Genomic DNA, 12,637 nt, shown 5'->3' with positions numbered 1-12,637 from the left:
CTCCTTACAGGAAGTGTGAGATGGAAAAACCCATTACTATTGAGGAATTTTTGACCAGATCAGAATTGAGCCAACATGATGAAGGGGATTGTTTGCCATCAGAATTTGAGTCTCATGAGAAATGTTTATTTTTTATTCTGATTTATGGCATCAAATTTCTCCCCTAAGTCAGTTCAAGTCCCTGTAGGTTTGGAGTCCTCAGTGAGAACTTTCTTAAGAGAATCTGATCTGGTATGTTCCTTATCATAAGTTAAAAGAAAATTTGAAACAAATAACAAGCATGCATAAGCCATATGGCATTTTGCATTCCATTTGTGCATTTCATTCATTTTTCTCGCATTCACTCAGGTTGAAATATAGGTCCCCCAAAAGACCATAAAATTCATTACACTCGACTACGAAGGAAAATAATGGAGAACGAAGAAAGAGCACATCTAGAGGCTCATTGCCAAAGGGAGTTGGAGAGCATGAAAAATGATATTACACGACTTACAAGTCTACTCGAGCAGGCCCTAGCATCCAAGTCCGTAGAGAATACCTCTGCTCAGCCAGCAATCGCAACTCCATCTGTATCTATGCCAGCAGCTCCTTTTGTATTCACGTCTCAAAATTTAAGGGCAAATCCCTCTTTATTTGAACAACAGTCCACTACCAATGTTCCACCAGCACAAGTGCCGGTTACTATAAACTTGACAGCTGATGACTCATATATGATGAAATTCTCTAAACAAGTTGATTATGAGAAGTTGACCGTTCTAGAAGACAGATTGAGGGCAGTCGAAGGGGCAGACTTATATGATCCTGTTCATGCTGCAGAGATGTGTTTAGTTCCAAATGTAGTTGTACCCAAAGAATTTAGGGTACCAGAATTCATCAAGTATACTGGAACTGAATGCCCAGCCATACATCTTAAATCTTATTGCAATAAGATGGCAGAAGTAGTGAATGATGAGAAACTTCTCATCCATTCTTTCAAGACAGTCTTTCTGGATCGGCACTAAGTTGGTATACAAGGCTAGATAATACCAAGATCAAAAAATGGAAAGATTTGGTAAAAGCTTTTGTGGAGCAGTATAAATTCAACATGGAGGTAGCCCCGGACAGGTCAAGCTTGTTAGTCATGGAGAAGGGCAACAAAGAGACTGTAAGAGAATACGCTTTGAGATGGCGTGAAAAAGCATCTCATGTTCAACCCTCTTTGTTAGAAAAAGAAATGGTCACTCTGTTTTCCAACACTTTTAAATCTCCTTACTTTGAACACCTAGTGGGTAGTTCAGCTCAACATTTCTATGATGCTGTAACTATCGCTGAGAGGATAGAACAAGCAATAAGAATGGGGAGAATGTTAGAGCCTACTGAGAAGAAAGGCTTTACTGGGAAAAAGAAGGATTCTGAGGTGAACAACGTGGAAGGAGTGTATAAGGGTAAGAAGAAAAATTACCATCATTATAACTTTCAAATACCTACCCAACAAGTTGCAAGTGTAAACTTCACTAAGCCTTTCCCTACCAACCAACAAAACCCACCAAATGACCAACAAAGTAACCAAATTGTTAATCCTCCAAGAAAGAACTTTCAAAGAACCCAAGAACGATTGCCACCATTACCACTTCCCTTGGGAGAAATATATTCAAAGTTGTTGAGTATTGGGCAAGTGGCTCCTGTTCCCTTAACCCCACTGCAACCTCCATACCCAAATTGGTATAAGCCGGATCTGACATGTGAGTATCATGCTGGCATTGCTGGGCATAACATTGAAAGCTGTAATGCATTTAAAAACAAGCTTTGTAGGAGTAGAGGGTAAGAAGGAAAGAGTTTTGAAGGTTTCCATGGAAAAACTGTACGGTATGATGGTACAGTCTGGATATTTACCTGAGGTTGAACCAGTGATGAATGGAAATAATTACTGTAAGTTTCATGGCGAGGTGGGACATCACATTGATGATTGTCAAGAATTTCACCAGGAAGTGAAAAGGATGCTGACTTTCGGCATGATAAGGATAGAGAATGAAGAAGAAAGCAGTGAAGTTGGGATGATAGGCCGTCAGGAGAAAAAAGTGGAGGTTTGTAGACTCCAACCAACTGTGGGTGGCCCACCAAAACTAATCCTGACCAAACCTGTGTGCATAAATAGTGGAAGTTATGGCACAATGCCTTACAATTATGGATATTCTTTCAACATTAAGGATCCTACTCCTATCTTCCATACTGAAATCGGTGGTTTAACTCGAAGTGGTCGGTGTTTTACACCAGAAGAATTGGAGAGGCAGAGAAAAGCTAAAGGAAAAGAAATAGTTGATGCTTTTAAAGGTATGGAAGTGAACAAACCTATAAGTGAAGATGAGTCTAATGAATTTCTGAAGTTGATGAAGCATAGTGAGTATAGTGTGGTAGATCAGTTGAAGAAAACTCCTGCTAGAATCTCTTTAATGTCACTTATCTTGAGTTCTGAATTACACCGTAAAGCATTACAAAAGGTGTTGAATGAAGCATATGTGCCGCAAGATATTACTCAGGATACAATGGAACATTTGGTGGGAAGAATTCAAGCCTCTAATTACTTATACTTCACTGAAGATGAGCTAGACCCGGAAGGGACTGGGCATAACAAGCCTTTGTACATCACCGTGAAATGTAAGGACTGTCTGATCAGCAAAGTGCTTGTGGATAATGGTTCATCTCTGAATGTGCTACCAAGGCATATGCTAGATGAGATGCCAATTGATGCTACTTATATGAGGCCAAACACTATGACAGCTAGAGCATATGATGGTTCCCCTAGACAAGTAATAGGGACCATTGACATTGAATTGTTTGTAGGGCCTCAGATGTTTTTGGTAACCCTACAAGTAATGGATATACATCCTTCATATAGCATGTTATTGGGAAGACCATGGATACACGCCTCTGGGGCTGTGACATCATCTCTACACCAATGTCTGAAGTACATTATCAATGGTACTTTAGTGAAAGTTAAGGCAGAAGAAACCTTGTCCATGATAAGGAATGTGTCAGTCCCTTATATTGAAGCAGAAGATTGCAAAGATGGAAGTCTCCATGCCTTCGAGATTGTGAACACTGAATGGGTACCAGAGAATCCGGTGCTGAGAAGACCAATTATTTCTAATACTTCCAGAATGATAGCTAAGTGCTTTTTGAAACATGGGCTACCATTCCAGAATGCTTCACTTATTGGAAATTTTAAGAGAGTCAACATGATGAAAGTTAATGCTGCTTGTTGTAACCCATTTTTGGGTCCCCACAAAAAAATAAAAATAAAAAGCCAAAGGAGGTAGGAAAAATAACAGGAGGTAGGATCGCTCAGAAAATGGTCGGAAAATTGGTCAAGGAGGTTAAAAATACAAAGATTTGATTTTTGACAGTATATTCTTGAAGGATGAGAGCCCTGTTGAGAAGGAAAATTTGAATTTTGAGGAGAAAAACCCAAATTTGGATGTTTATGGACTTAATTGGATTTTCATTTTTGAATCTATAGAGGATTTGATTGCAAGAAAAATTGATTTTTAAGTCAATTTGGGCTTTAATTAGAAGAAATTAAAGTTCTGGGGCCAAATTATAATTTTTAGGATTTTATTAGGTCCAATCAGGGGCTTAATTGCATAAATATTGAAGTTTAATGGCCAATTAGGGACTTAATTGAGAAAATCCGAAATCAGGGACCAATTTGGAAAAGGCGCGTAAATCAGAGGGGCTGTATTGGATTTGATCCGGGGCCAAATTGAAGAAATTAAAAATTGGAGGACTGATTTGAAAACAGTGCAGGGAAACCAGGTGACAGGTCGCATGTTACTGTTCACTTTCTTCCTCAAAAAGCTGCCCGAGTGGCCTTCAAATCCGACAAAACATGCACCAACATGTCCACCTGAAACCCCTTTATCCCGAAGAATGGTCCGGTCGGGTCGACAAATTTAGAAACGGCTCCGTTGAGTGGCTCAAAGTGGCCACCTTGGGCAGTTCACAGCCTTGAGCTGCCAAATTTGGCAGCTCGAGGTGCACACTTTGAACCAACGGTTTGGATTCCTCGAGTCGAATCAAGGGCTGAAAATTTTCCCCAATATAGACAATATGGCCCTCTTACACCGCCTATAAATAGAATCTCTGTTGAAGACCTGGGAGAGGAAAAAATCGGGTCCAAAGTTAGCCAAAAAACCAGCATTTTCGCCCAATTCCTGCAGATTTCTTCCTTTACTTCCAACGCCGGCCGCCAGCTCCAACCCCCTCCCCCTAGGCTTTTGATTTTTGTTTCTTCCCCACAACAGCTGACCGAAACTCTCAGCCTCTCAGCCCACCTAAACCAGCGCCGTTCTTTCCTTTTTTTTTGCCTGGCCAAAGACAAACCAGAGAACTCATCATTTTCCTTTCCTCTCATTCTCTTCCAGCAGCCCCAGCACTGTCCCCTCTCCCTCTCATCAACACAAAGCCAGCGGCAGACCTTCACCTCAGCTTCTCCTTCACTGCAGCTGCAACAGCCCCAGCAACACCTCTGCAGAGGGGAAGAGAGAACAGCTGCTGTCCCCGGTTTCCACAGCCACCGACCACCATCTTCATCCCAGCCATTCCCTACCACCTGCACCTCCATTGAAGCTGCTGTAGAGAGGGAAGGACAGTTGTTGACAGAGGGAGCAAAGGAAACAAAAAGAAGAAGCAGTGCCAAAACAGCAGGGAGGAGGAAGAAGGCCGCAGCAACGCCACCGCCAAACCGGCCACCAGCACCACTGTCAGCCCATCTATCCAAGCTCAGCATCTCAGGTAACCCTTTCCCTTATCACCGTTTAGGGTCCTCTTCTTGCATGCAGAATGTGCACTCTGCACGTTCTGCAAGCCACAAAATAATTAGCCGGTTACTGTGCGTGCACAGTAACCAGCTAATTAATTAACGGGTTACTGTGCTATGTACAGTAACCCGGTTACTATGCGTGTACAGTAACCCGGTTATTGTACTCATATACAGTACCAGGTTACTGTTTGTTTCGGGCTGGAATATCAGCCCAGCCCATGCTGCTGGGCTGAGTCCAGCCCTGTAGAAAGTAAGCCCATGCTGTTGGGCTGATTTCGGCCCATTTTCCTTTTGGGCCGGGTATGGCCCATTCAAAAGTTTTCTTCAAATATGTATTCAAAAAATCTGTGATTTTCTGCAAGTTTGTATTTTTTTACTATAAAGATACAAATCCGGTATGAAAATACCCGGTTTTCATCAAGACATCAGAAAAAAAATATAAAAATGAAAAAATATTTTGTTTTCATGCATACGGCCAATACCCTAACATTGTTTTTACGTCTTTTATCTAAAAAAACAAATATTTGAAGTTTCAAAAATATGTTTTCGCATGGATTTCTTAAACACAACAAAAATCATTTTTCTTGTATTTCTGGATTTTACAATATGTTTGTAAAACTCCAAAGGGTATTGACCAATATTCCAAAAATATAAAAATCTTATTTTTAGGGAATTCATCTATTATTCACCACTAATGTTTGGATAAAGAAATCCCTAAAGGATGAATATCCAAAATATTATCGGGGATAATTTGTTATTATTCACCGCTAATGTTTGGATAAAGAAATCCTTAAAGGACGAATATCCAAAATATTATTGGGGATAATTTGTTATTATTCACTGTTTATATTTGGATAAAGAAACCCAGAGTGGTAAATATCCAAAATAATTTTCTAGGAATAATAAATCTGCACACATCCTTGAAAGAAGCCTTGATTATAATCGAGGACATTTCAAATTTTTTTTACCCCACGGTCTGCGAGCCGTGAGAGTATAAAACACTAAGACAAAAATAGGTTTTTAAAGCACCCTAGATTTTGTTCATCAGAGCAGACTTATCCTAGGAAACTGATGGGATTAGAGAACATCAACACCATAACAGTTATAAGGCAAATCAAACACCAAGCAGCTTACCTTAGGTAGGGCGTACTAGGGGTGCTAAAACCTTCCCTTTACGCAACCAGTCCCTTGCCTTAGAATCTCTGAAAGACCAGTTAGGTTTCCTAGTGACCATAATACTAGGTGGCGACTCCCTTTTTCACAACAGAAAGACCCCAACATCAATCCCCGCAACGAAGGATGGGTCGCCGCGACGTCGAGCTCTCGGGAGGGTGCGACACTGCTGATCAGAGGTTTGGGCTTGGTTTTAAGCCTAAGAAAGATGATTACAAGAGAGCTGCTAGTATTAAGCGAGAAAGAAGGTTGGCCAGAATGGAAGGAAGAAAGCCAGAAGAAGAAGACATTGCAATCCCACCCATCCATGTTTCTTTCCCAAAGTCAGCATATGTAATGAAACCTGAAAACATGATAGAAGTCTTGGGACAAAAACTTGTCGTCGTGGATATCAACAATGTAGAGGAAGGTGAAGGAAAAGGCTGGAATTATAATGATGAGCCGAAAACAACAGAAGAAGATGAGTTGTTACCTCAGTTAACTGTCCACTCTCTAGAAGAGGCTTCAACCAATACCTTTGTGCGAAAGCTTTCAGTTGATGAAGTATTCCAGAATTGGGAGATTGAAGAAGCCCCAGTTGTTTTCAAGAAGTAATGATTCAGCATCTACTTATATTCGCTTTTATGTGCTTTGTGTGCTTTCCTTTGAAGTTTGCTTTGTGTTTTTGTACCTAGTTGGAAATCTTGGCTCAAGATGTCAACATAAGGTCTTTTTATAATTATTGAGCCAACTTTTAAATATTATTGAGATCGTGCATTTTCCTCAACATTTGTTACCTTATTTTGCTTTGTTTGACTACAAGATATGCATTTACACTATAAACACCTTCCGCTTTCAGGAATCCTGAAATTGAATCCTCCATAAATCCACAAACATATTGCATTGAAAATGAATGGCCAAACTTTGATAAGGATGTGATTGCAATGGATGAAGAGGAAGGGAATGAAGATGATATGAGAGAGTTTACTAGACGGGTAGAACAGTCTGACCATGCTTGGAAACCTGCAAAAGAAGAATTAGAGGTGATAAATGTAGGCACAGAGCAAGATAAAAGAGAGCTAAAGATTGGAACTCTGATTACCACAGAAGAAAGATGTAGTTTAACAGCACTACTACAAGAGTATACGGATGTGTTTGCCTGGTCTTATGCAGATATGTCTGATCTAGACATTGATATTGTAGTACACAGAGTGCCTCTGATAGAAGGATGTAAACCTGTTAAGCAGAAATTCAGAAGAACTCGCCCGGATATTCTACTCAAGGTCAAAGCAGAGATAGAGAAGTAGTGGGATGCCAATTTTCTAGAAGTTATTAAATACCCTCAATGGGTATCTAACATAGTGGTAGTCCCAAAAAAGGATGACAAAATCAGAGTATGTGTAGACTTCAGGGATCTAAAGAAAGCTAGTCCCAAGGATGATTTTCCTTTGCCTCACATAGACGTTCTGGTGGACAATGCTGCTAAGAGTTCAACTTATTCCTTCATGGACGGATTCTCTGGGTATAACCAGATTAAAATGGTTGAATGTTGCGATGTCGCGGTCGCACAAATTAATTACCCTAGCTTAAAATAAACAAGATAGTATAGAGCAAGCAAGGGGTCGATCCCACGAGGAAGTTTCAAGTCAGATTTTTATGTTGTATGTTATGTAATTGGGGGGATTTGGTTTGTGATTATCTAAACTATGGCAGCAATTAAACTAGCAAACAAAATCAATTAAAACTAAAATATATCAAGAAAACAAACCTTGGTCGCAAGCACACATCAACCAACAGAAATCAGAACTGATCCTTGAAACGAAACTCCAGTTTATATTCTGAATTTTTATCTTTCTTAACGTTGGTTAATTAACAGATCCGCTGTATAACTAACTCTAACCAACAAACAATCACAGTGTCCGCACTAATGATTTATTCCAATGGCAGCCTTAAGATCTAGATAAATTCATTAATCTTAACAACCAAGTTGTCAGCTTGTGTTGCATTTGATCGAATGTTCTCCCTAAGTTTAATAACGTAGTTCCGCTACAATTATCAAGCTTAGTTGCTTCACAAGTTTATATACCACAACTCCGGTTTTGATATCAAACTTAGCAATAGATTGTTCACAATAATAACTTAGAGTCCGCTCTAGCAATTAAGATAAACAATCATAGAAACTATGCATTGGAAAACAAACATACTCATTCATAATACAAACTGAAAATAAATGGAAGAATAAATCTCACAGTTCTTGAAATCTGAAGGTGTTTGCGTCCTTACAACCAAGAAAACGAGCTTAGCCTTGCATATCTATTGAACAACTACTCCTAAAGATGAAAGAATACATGATTTTTGGGTTGTAGAGGGGAGAGTTTGTGTTTCTTCTCTTATGGCTGCCACCCTTCTTTCTTTGATTCTACTGCACTCTCTCTCCCTCTCTCTTGGCTCTCTTCATAGCATAAACTTAGCTGCCTATTTATACACAAATTTTAAGTAAGAAAAATCAAAGTTCAAGTGTGAACATCAAGAGATGGTGGTAGTGTGAAGGCGGCTGGCGGCTGGCGGCTGGTGGCTGGCAGCTGGTTTGTGGTTGGTGGTTTGAGGTTGGTGGCTTGAGGTTGGTGGCTGCCTTCCTTGACCTTCTGGATTGATGTTCTTGAGGAGCTAAATTGCTGAAATTAAAACTTGGATGTCGGTTTTGATGCTTCGGAATGTAATTTGGACTCGTTTCTTCATGAAACCTGTTTGCTGGCAGAATTCAGTTGTCATCTTTGTAAAATCATATCTCCCTCATATGACATCTTGTTTGGCTGAAATTTTGAGTGTGGATAGGTCTTTGAATTAGGAATCTAAGACAATTGAGTTTGCATCAATTGGACTTCTGTAGCTCCAGATATTAAATTTTGAATGGCCAAAGGTCAACACTGGCAGAATGCGAGTTTTGACTTTGAAGGATGTGATTTCCATGTTCTTTGTATTTTTATTTTTCTTGACTTAGATTTCCAGAACGGTATGGATGTTAGCTTTCTAATGCCACTGGAATCACTTCCTTTCGACTTTTAGAGCTCACGCTCTGCACAAAACATCGACTGAGGGTCAAATCTGCCAATTACCTCCAATTTACTCCTTTTTGCATCTTTCATCCAAAAATGCCTTCAAAACATAAAACAAAGAATATCAAGGCATTTTATATATAAAACATGGACAAAACATTAGGTAAATGTGGGTGAAACTATCGAATAATATGGTTACATCACTGAAGAAGATAAAGAGAAGACCACTTTTGTCACACCATGGGGAACATTTTGCTACAAAGTGATGCCATTCGGGTTAAAGAATGCTGGAGCCACATATCAAAGGGCAATGGTGACGCTTTTCCATGATATGATGCATAAAGAGATTGAAGTGTATGTGGATGATATGATTGCCAAGTCTAAGAATGGAGAAGATCATGTTCAGGTTCTAAGAAAATTATTTGATAGACTAAGGAAGTATCAGTTGAAGCTGAATCCTGCAAAATGCTCATTTGGGGTAAAGTTTGGAAAGTTGCTGGGATTTGTGATAAGCAATAAAGGAATAGAGGTCGATCCTGATAAAGTGAAAGCAATTCAGGCTATGACAATTCCTAAAACTGAGAAAGAAGTAAGAGGCTTCTTAGGACGTTTGAACTACATCGCTCGATTCATATCTCAGTTAACAACAACATGTGAGCCAATCTTTTGATTACTTCGAAAAAAGAATCCCGGTACATGGGACAAAGACTGTCAAGAGGCTTTTGACAAAATAAAGCAATACTTACAGAATCCACCTTTGTTAGTGCCACATGTGCCTGGAAGACCTTTGATCTTGTATTTGACAGTAGCCGAGGTAGCAATGGGCTGTGTGTTAGGACAACATGATGAGTCTGGAAGAAAGGAGCAAGCTATCTATTATCTGAGTAAGAAGTTTACCGATTGTGAATCCAGATATACTATGACTGAGAAGCTATGTTGTGCCCTTGTGTGGAGTACGAAGCGTCTTCGACAATATATGTTGTATTATACCACCTGGTTGATCTCAAAAATGGATCCGCTTAAGTACATCTTTGAGAAACCTTACTTATCAAGCCGAATAGCAAGGTGGCAAGTAATGTTGGCAGAGTATGACATTGTATACAAGACAAGAACATCTGTAAAGGGAAGTGTAATTGCTGATCATTTAGCAGATAATGCTATCAAAGATTATGAGCCTTTGAAATTTGACTTCCCGGATGAGGATGTGTTGATAGTCGAAGAAGACAAAGAGAAGAATGATTGGTGGATCATGTATTTTGATGGGGCAGTGAATGTATCTGGCAATGGAGCAGGGGCTGTGATAATCTCACCTGATAAGAAGAAATATCCCATCTCAATCAAGCTACAATTTGAATGTACTAACAATACTGCTGAATATGAGGCTTGTATCCTTGGCTTAGAAGCTGCTTTAGAGATGAAGATAAAAAAGCTTGATGTCTATGGGGATTCAATGTTAATAATCTGTCAAGTGAAAGGCGAATGGCAAACCAAAGAAGAAAAATTGATACCCTATCAACAATATCTCTCAAAACTGACTGAGGGCTTTGATGAGATAGATTTTACCCATATGGGAAGAGACAAAAACCAGTTTGCTGATGCTTTGACAACCTTAGCTTCTATGGCCAAAACTGATTACGGCATCAGGGTACAACCAATCTGCATTGAGATTAGAAATTTTCCAGCTCATTGTTGTGCAATTGAAGGAGAAGTAGATGGGAACCCATGGTTTTATGACATCAAGCGGTTTATCCAATATCAAGAGTATCCCTTGGGGGCATCTAAAGCAGATATGAAGACCTTGAGACGGTTAGCCATGGAATTTTACCTGGATGGAGAAATTCTATATAAAAGATCATTCAATGGGACTTTACTAAGATGTCTAGATGAAATCGAAGCTAAGGTAGCATTGCAACAAATTCATGAAGGAATTTGTGCAACTCATGCAAGTGGGCATATGATGGCCAGACAACTGCAACGATCTGGATACTTCTGGATGACCATGGAGAAAGATTGCATTGATTATGTCAGAAAATGTCATAAATGTCAGGTGTATAGTGATAAGATAAATGCACCTCCAGCTCCTCTGTTCAATATGACATCACCATGGCCATTTGCAATGTGGGGAATAGATGTGATTGGCCCAATCAACCCAAAGGCCAGCAATAGGCATCAATTTATCTTAGTAGCCATTGATTATTTCACAAAGTGGGTGGAGGCCAGCTCTTATGTTCATGTAACTCAAAAGGTGGTCAAGTGTTTCATTGAGAAAGATTTGATTTGTCGGTACGGTTCACCTGAGAAGATAGTGACCGACAACGCCCAAAATTTTAATGGGAAAATAATCACAGAATTGTGTGTGAAGTGGAAAATTAAACACTCAAAATCGTCTCCTTACAGACCGAAGATGAATGATGCTGTCGAAGCTGCAAACAAGAATATCAAGAACATTATCCAGAAGATGGTAGTCACTTATAAGGATTGGCATGAGATGCTTCCCTTTGCTCTACATGTGTATCGCACAGCAGTAAGGACATCTATTGGAGCTACACCTTACTCATTAGTATTTGGGATGGTGGCGGTGATGCCTTTGGAAGTAGAAATTCCATCTTTGAGAGTACTAATGGAATCTGAACTAGAAGAAGCTGAATGGGCTAAAGTGAGATACGAGCAGCTAAACATGATAAGTGAGAAGAGGTTGGCTGCAATTTGTCATCACCAGTTATACCAAAGAAGGATGGCCAAAGCATATGACCGGAAAGTCCGACCAAGGGAATTCAAAGAAGGGGATCTTGTACTAAGAAAAATCTTACCATTACCAAGTGAGGATAGAAGCAAGTGGGCACCAAACTATGAAGGCCCATATGTAGTGAAGAAAGCATTCTCTGGAGATGATGTATCTAGGCCTGTGAACTTTGATTCTGTGAAAAAGTACTATGTATGATGTGTTTCATCCAATCATAATCAATTAAATAAAGTTTGGCCAGGAAATTCTCTTTGCATATACCTCACCAAAAACCCATGCATGATCTCAATGGCTCAACAATTTGATCTTTCAAACTTTTTTTACAGAAGAACCCATTCTTCTTAAATGAGATTTTAAAAGAACTGATTTTGTTTGTGATTTCCATGAAATAAATCAATGATTTGTTTAGGATGATGTTTAGAGCAATTCCCTTTAAAGAGATGACCAAACAAGTCCAAAACATACAATTGGAACAACTATCATTCAAATTATGTCTTGGATTTACATTTTATCAGCATGAATAATGATTGGTAATATATTAGTTGTCATGGACTCGCAACACATGGTATCTTATAAATCCAAAGCATTACGCTGGATGTGGACAACGTTTATTGGTTTTAACTGATTTTACTTGAAATGAGGAAAGGCCATCTTTGATATTCCTTTCACTTTCTTTAAAATTATCCTTTGGAGTCCCAATTTGAGTTGAGTCTATTTAAAACTTTTTCTTTCATAAGAACCTGAATTGAGATCACACCCTACACTAGGGGGCAAAAAGAGAGAAATGATCATGGAAATCGTCTTAAAAGCATGTGAGCTTATAAAGTCTGACAACAAAGACTTCAATAAAATTCAAAACAATTGAGAGAATTCCCAACAAATATGGGA

General features: G+C 39.3%; 2 protein-coding genes across 2 annotated transcripts; both read left to right on the top strand.

Annotated features, from left to right (window-relative positions):
* Nucleotides 1-410: 410 nt before the first annotated feature.
* LOC133689501 (uncharacterized) lies at nt 411-3,887 on the top strand. Its single transcript, XM_062109357.1, has 4 exons — nt 411-980; nt 1,073-1,763; nt 1,888-3,240; nt 3,784-3,887. Exons 1-4 carry the CDS (start codon nt 411-413, stop codon nt 3,885-3,887), a joined length of 2,718 nt encoding a protein of 905 aa, XP_061965341.1.
* A 5,384-nt stretch (nt 3,888-9,271) lies between these two features.
* LOC133689500 (uncharacterized) lies at nt 9,272-11,947 on the top strand. Its single transcript, XM_062109356.1, has 2 exons — nt 9,272-9,595; nt 9,692-11,947. Exons 1-2 carry the CDS (start codon nt 9,272-9,274, stop codon nt 11,945-11,947), a joined length of 2,580 nt encoding a protein of 859 aa, XP_061965340.1.
* Nucleotides 11,948-12,637: the final 690 nt, after the last annotated feature.

The sequence above is a fragment of the Populus nigra genome, chromosome 3 (genome assembly GCF_951802175.1).
Source record: "Populus nigra chromosome 3, ddPopNigr1.1, whole genome shotgun sequence".
Lineage (NCBI taxonomy): Eukaryota > Viridiplantae > Streptophyta > Magnoliopsida > Malpighiales > Salicaceae > Populus > Populus nigra.
This window is presented reverse-complemented; position numbering and strand designations above follow the sequence as displayed.